General features: G+C 39.5%; 1 protein-coding gene across 2 annotated transcripts in view; it reads right to left on the minus strand.

Annotated features, from left to right (window-relative positions):
* Nucleotides 1–2,828: 2,828 nt before the first annotated feature.
* The window catches only part of dpysl3 (dihydropyrimidinase like 3), a 31,411-nt gene continuing 29,163 nt past the window's right edge, over nt 2,829–5,076 (minus strand). For both annotated transcript variants that reach the window (XM_079355050.1, XM_079355049.1), the window contains exon 14: nt 2,829–4,165. In XM_079355050.1, the coding sequence (XP_079211176.1) occupies nt 4,071–4,165 (95 nt within the window). In that variant the 3' untranslated portion in view covers nt 2,829–4,070. The remainder of the gene's footprint in view (nt 4,166–5,076) is intronic.

The following is a 5,076-nucleotide window of genomic DNA, read 5'->3' on the forward strand; positions in this document are numbered from 1 at the left end:
ACTTGAAAAAAGTAAACAACATAGTAATCATTGATATTTTACCCAGGTAATGCCATCTTCAACAAAGTCTCTATTTAAGAAAATTATTTAGCCAGGGGACAGAACTGTTCCACACCTGTGATTTTTATTCCTATTTGTTGTCCTTGAGTTGTCACTGTGTGTTCATTGTATTCAAATGTGGTGGAGTTGCAAACTATTGAGGTGTGCCTTAAATAATGACTTTCTTTTTCTGAACCAATCTGACTATTGTGTGCTCTTTATTTCGTGCCAAACGACTGTATTTAATTAAGTATAAGTCTTTTTACAGACTATAAACAAGATGTTTTACAATTCGGGTCTTCAGCCCTGAGCTGGCCTTGACTTGGCCAATGATATGTGCTGTATGAATACACTAAAATTTTAAATGTCATGCTGCCCCCTAGTGTTTGCTGAAATGAAGTGCAGTTAGTAGCATACATAAGGATGGCGTCCTAATACTGATGTTAAAACACAGAAAAAAAACCTTTCCATTCCTCATGGACAAGCATCTCATATATATATATATATATTTTTTATGAAAGGCAACAGAAGGAGAAACAAAACTCATTCATCATCTCCATCTTAATTGTCAGGTGTAATCTGAAAAGTGTTGGCAGGAATATTCCCCCTCCACTCTGCATGCATCTTGGGGTATTCCTGGATAATGCAATCTCAGCATGAGTCATCCTCCATATGCTTTACTTATTCCTCTCTCTGTCTCTCACCCAGACATCTCCACACTTAACAGATCTGTCGACAATTTCCCTCGGTCATCTAGAAGTCACAGTCACTTCTCCCCTCAGTGGGCTCTGCTGAGGCAGCATTTAATTACTGTACAGCATTAATGGCCGATCTGAAGGGGAGTTCAGTTGATAAATGTGTCCGCAATCTGCCTGGAAACACCACCGATAAGAGCAGCAAACCACAGAATGCACAGGCAAAGCTTTAATATAACTACATGACAATAACCACTGATGTTCAGTGTCCTCACCACTTATTTTTACTGAGTCACTTTACAAAGACACACTCCTGCTGTTTGGATTGAGGTTGCTGACTCAGCTTTTTCGTAAACCAGTCTGCATCCAACGATTGCCATCTCTGCCGTCTGACTGATTCCAAAGATTTCACGAGACATCAACTCACCGTTAAACAACGCACCCTGTTTTCAGGAGGAGCTCACAGTGAGGGTGAGATCATTTGAAATTCTTTCTGCTTTTACCCCATCATCTAACTTCAAATGATAATAATATACTCCAAATGTAATCACTTAGTGATAAGGAGCGGCCCAGCTGATGAAACATAGGAGATGAAATAGTGATTTAATTTGGTTGACGAAGTTCTCACCTCCAAGACGGCCATCACAGAGTTGCAGATGCAAATTAACTTCAACTTTACTGTTTTTGTGTACCACAACACCCTGCTATATCTAACTGCTTTACATAATGACTCTTGCAAATCCAGTGATGAGCTTAAATTGCAAAGCAGCAATTTGTAAAGACAAAACCTTAATACGGAGCTATTAAATATATATATATATTTCAAAAATCTCCATGTAATAGGCCTAGGCATACTGTAAATTTGCCAGACTAAAATGATGCATCATTGCATTATGTTTGCGGATGTAAACAAATCACGTAGGCCTCATCCACAGCCAAATTAAATTAAAATGAAAACTCTTGTGAAGGAAAGTCAGTAGGCGACCTCAACATTGCCTAATGCTTTATTAGCTTAAATACTTTCAACTACAAAAAGCTGCTGTATCATTTGTTACTATCATTTACCTTTTCTGCTCGTGGCATTTTGTTTTAGTCAAGTGGCTCATTAGTCATTTTACAAATGTTTGAAATATGAACCTTTCACGAATGTGAAAATGTCACCACCAGGTTAAGAGTTGCCACAGTTACAGCAGGTTAAGCTGACCCCCCATTAAAAAGAGAATTAGAGCTATATTTGAACACGTGCCTTTTCATTAGTCTTATCTTTGACTCTTTTCTCACCTGCCCTTCGAAAAAGGCATAGTTTGGACTCTCCTCAAGTGTTGTTTGGGATTATGTGTGGTTAAAAACCTGTATGAATTTCTCACAGTTAGTCACAGTAGCCTACTGACACATTGGATTGTTTTTTGTTCTAATCAGAGGGACTACAATTTAATGGAAACTGTGTTGAAAGCATTGCTGATTTTATTATTGGCACTTCTTCATTTCATGAATATATAGAGACTTCTTAAAGAAGCGTTGATTTATTCAGAGGTGCCCGTCAAACACACCTTAAGATTCTTAATTTTATAATTGAAATGAGGGTTCTTAGTCAATCAGTTGCAACTCATGTTTATTCAGGAAACAAATCATACCTCCACAACACACCATAACTTTTGACCTGCCATCTCGGGGTTTTGATACATCAGTAAAAAAAAAAAAAAAAAAAAAAAAAAATCAACAACAACAAAGGTTGTCAAACTAACATAAATACAACAAATCACCACTTGTTCCTGCCTTTCAGTCTGCCACACCACTGCCTCCCTCCCTCCCCCCCAAAAAATAAAAATAACACCATCTCCTTCCCTCCCTCCCCAGCAGCGGGACAGCGGCAAAAAAAAAAGCTTCCCTTACTGCACCACAATCTGCTTCCTTTTGGGGAAACAGCAGTGTCATAAAAAAAGAGCTCTTAACACCCTAAACACAATGAGATCCAGAGTTATTAAGGTAAACGTAAGTGGACCCACAGCTATTTCAGGCTGACCTTGAATTAGTATTGGTCAGGATTGCATTAGACGGCTGTGTTAGCATGACACGGGTATGACGGTGTTCCTCTTCTCCTTAAATGAGAGCCCAGTTTGTAATGGAAAAGTAAAGCTGGAGGTGAAGTTATCTTTAAGCAGGTTTTGTTACTTATCATTTCATTGCATCTGATTTTTCTTGGTTTTTTTTCTCCCATTGTTTTCTTCCAACTGCAAAGCTCTTCATTACAAGTTAGGGCTGAGCTACAAGGGACGGTTTATTGTTACTTTCTGTAAACAGGCCTTTTATTATTTCTTTTTTTTTTTTTGTATCTTTTCCCCTTTTTAAGATGACATTTCAGGATGCAATAAGCTAGAAGCATATGCAAAGGACAGTTTCTTACAATGTTCTTCTTTGTAGAGCCATGGATGGATGCAGAAAACGAAAACAATCCTTTTAGGGAAAGTTTTTAACATCAATATTTATGCAATCAATACATCATGAGGAAGGTATTCATCAAACACTGGGAGGAGTCTGGTGCAAAAGGATCATGGATCACATCACCCATGTTTTTTTTTGTGGTCCATGCAGCTCCACATCCAGAAGCACTTCTCCTGGAAGATTTGATAAAAACCTTGAACATGTTCCAGTAAACCCAAACAGGCTGCAACAACATCAGTCACAAAGCTACATTACATACACCATACATACAATGCCACCTAGTGCTAACCAATGGTACTGCATGATATTACTTGGCTAATGTGGGATCTAGTGTTAATGTGTTACTGACTAGTGGAGAAAGCAGGTGACTGAAAAGGGGGGTGACATTGAAAGCTGACCAGGATGAAAGAACCGCAGCAACAGTCAGAGAAGAAGTATCTGTTTTCCTTTGAGAAGACAGTTCGTTTTTTGTCTTCTGGTTGAATGTGATTACATGAGCTTTACTGGTTTCATTTCCCATGACCGAAGCACCAAGTGACGAGTTTTAACTGCATTTTTTGGTGTTTTCTATACTGGTAAAAAGTGAGACTACAACTTGTTAAGTGTTAAGTGCTCTGATGGTAACTTTAGTACCAATTTAAAACCACCATCCCAGGAAAAGGGATACTGTTCTCATCCGAGCACGGTAGCATTGTGACAGGTAAGGCATGAGGATTCAGTGTTTTGCTCTTTTAACTTTGAACTAATCATGGTCCTATGCATCTCCTCCTTCCCCACCCCCCACCCCCTTCCCTTTCCCTTACCCTTACCCTCCCACACTCCCTCCCACCCTTAACCCTGCACTCTGGCTGCTGTCCTTTTTCTGGATGCATCCCCTCCTCCAGCTCTTGCTGTTTAGCTGAGGGATGTGATGTTGGAACGACCACCGGGGGGCACTACAATACGCCGGCCAGCAGGCCTGATCGGGATATCGTCTGGGGTGGGGGGACCTGGAAGGAGATAAAATGAAAGCAGGATGAAACAAGTTACATGGAAAAAGAGAATTCCATACAGTGGGGGAAAAGACAAAGGAGGGTCAAAGTAAACCAGGCAAAAAAAAGGATTTCTATTGAATACATTTCTTGTATACAAAGCATATTTTTATACCAACAGCCTGTACAAAATATAGCAAATGTCACAATGACGGTGTATTAGTGCAGCTGAAACATTAACAAAAGATGCTACAGTTTGACATGAAACATGGGGTTTCCAAAGACAGAGAGCCAGGGGCTTCTGCTGTAACAAACGTGCTCATAGATGGAAAGTAGAATGATGTCAGACTAGGGTAAGCTGCATTTTAGCAAAAACCCCTTCCCATATACTGCCAGACAAGCAAATCCACTCTGCATGTGGTAGTCCTGGAACAGCGAAAATAGATAGGAGACTGACTCATTGTTAAAGTGGAGTACACACTCATATAGGAATACACACAATCTCAAACACGCTGAAATATTTAAAAACCTGGGAAGGTCAGGAGCAGCCTCCCTCCCTGCTCGAGTTGTGTACTTAAAAGTAGAAATTCTTTCCAAGAGAGGTCACCTTCTTTTTCTAATCGATGATGTATCATGCACATTAGCAACGCTTGTAAAGACGGGTTGCTCCACACAGCGAAAGGGCGAACAATCATTCTGTGAACGTCTCTTTAAAATGACTTTTACACTGTTAGAAACACTGTATGACTGGACACTGTAATTAATAACTAACATAACATCAAAAACATTCTTTTTTTTTAATGATTTCTTTTTACCAAAAGGCTTTTAATGCAGCCAAACAAACAAAGCTCGCTTCACTTCATCTGTCCGTACAAAATGGTTTATTAAAAGGTGTTGAAATGGGCTATTTCACTCATTCAGTAGTTGAC

The sequence above is a fragment of the Symphodus melops genome (genome assembly GCF_947650265.1).
Source record: "Symphodus melops genome assembly, chromosome: 11".
Classification (NCBI taxonomy): domain Eukaryota; kingdom Metazoa; phylum Chordata; class Actinopteri; order Labriformes; family Labridae; genus Symphodus; species Symphodus melops.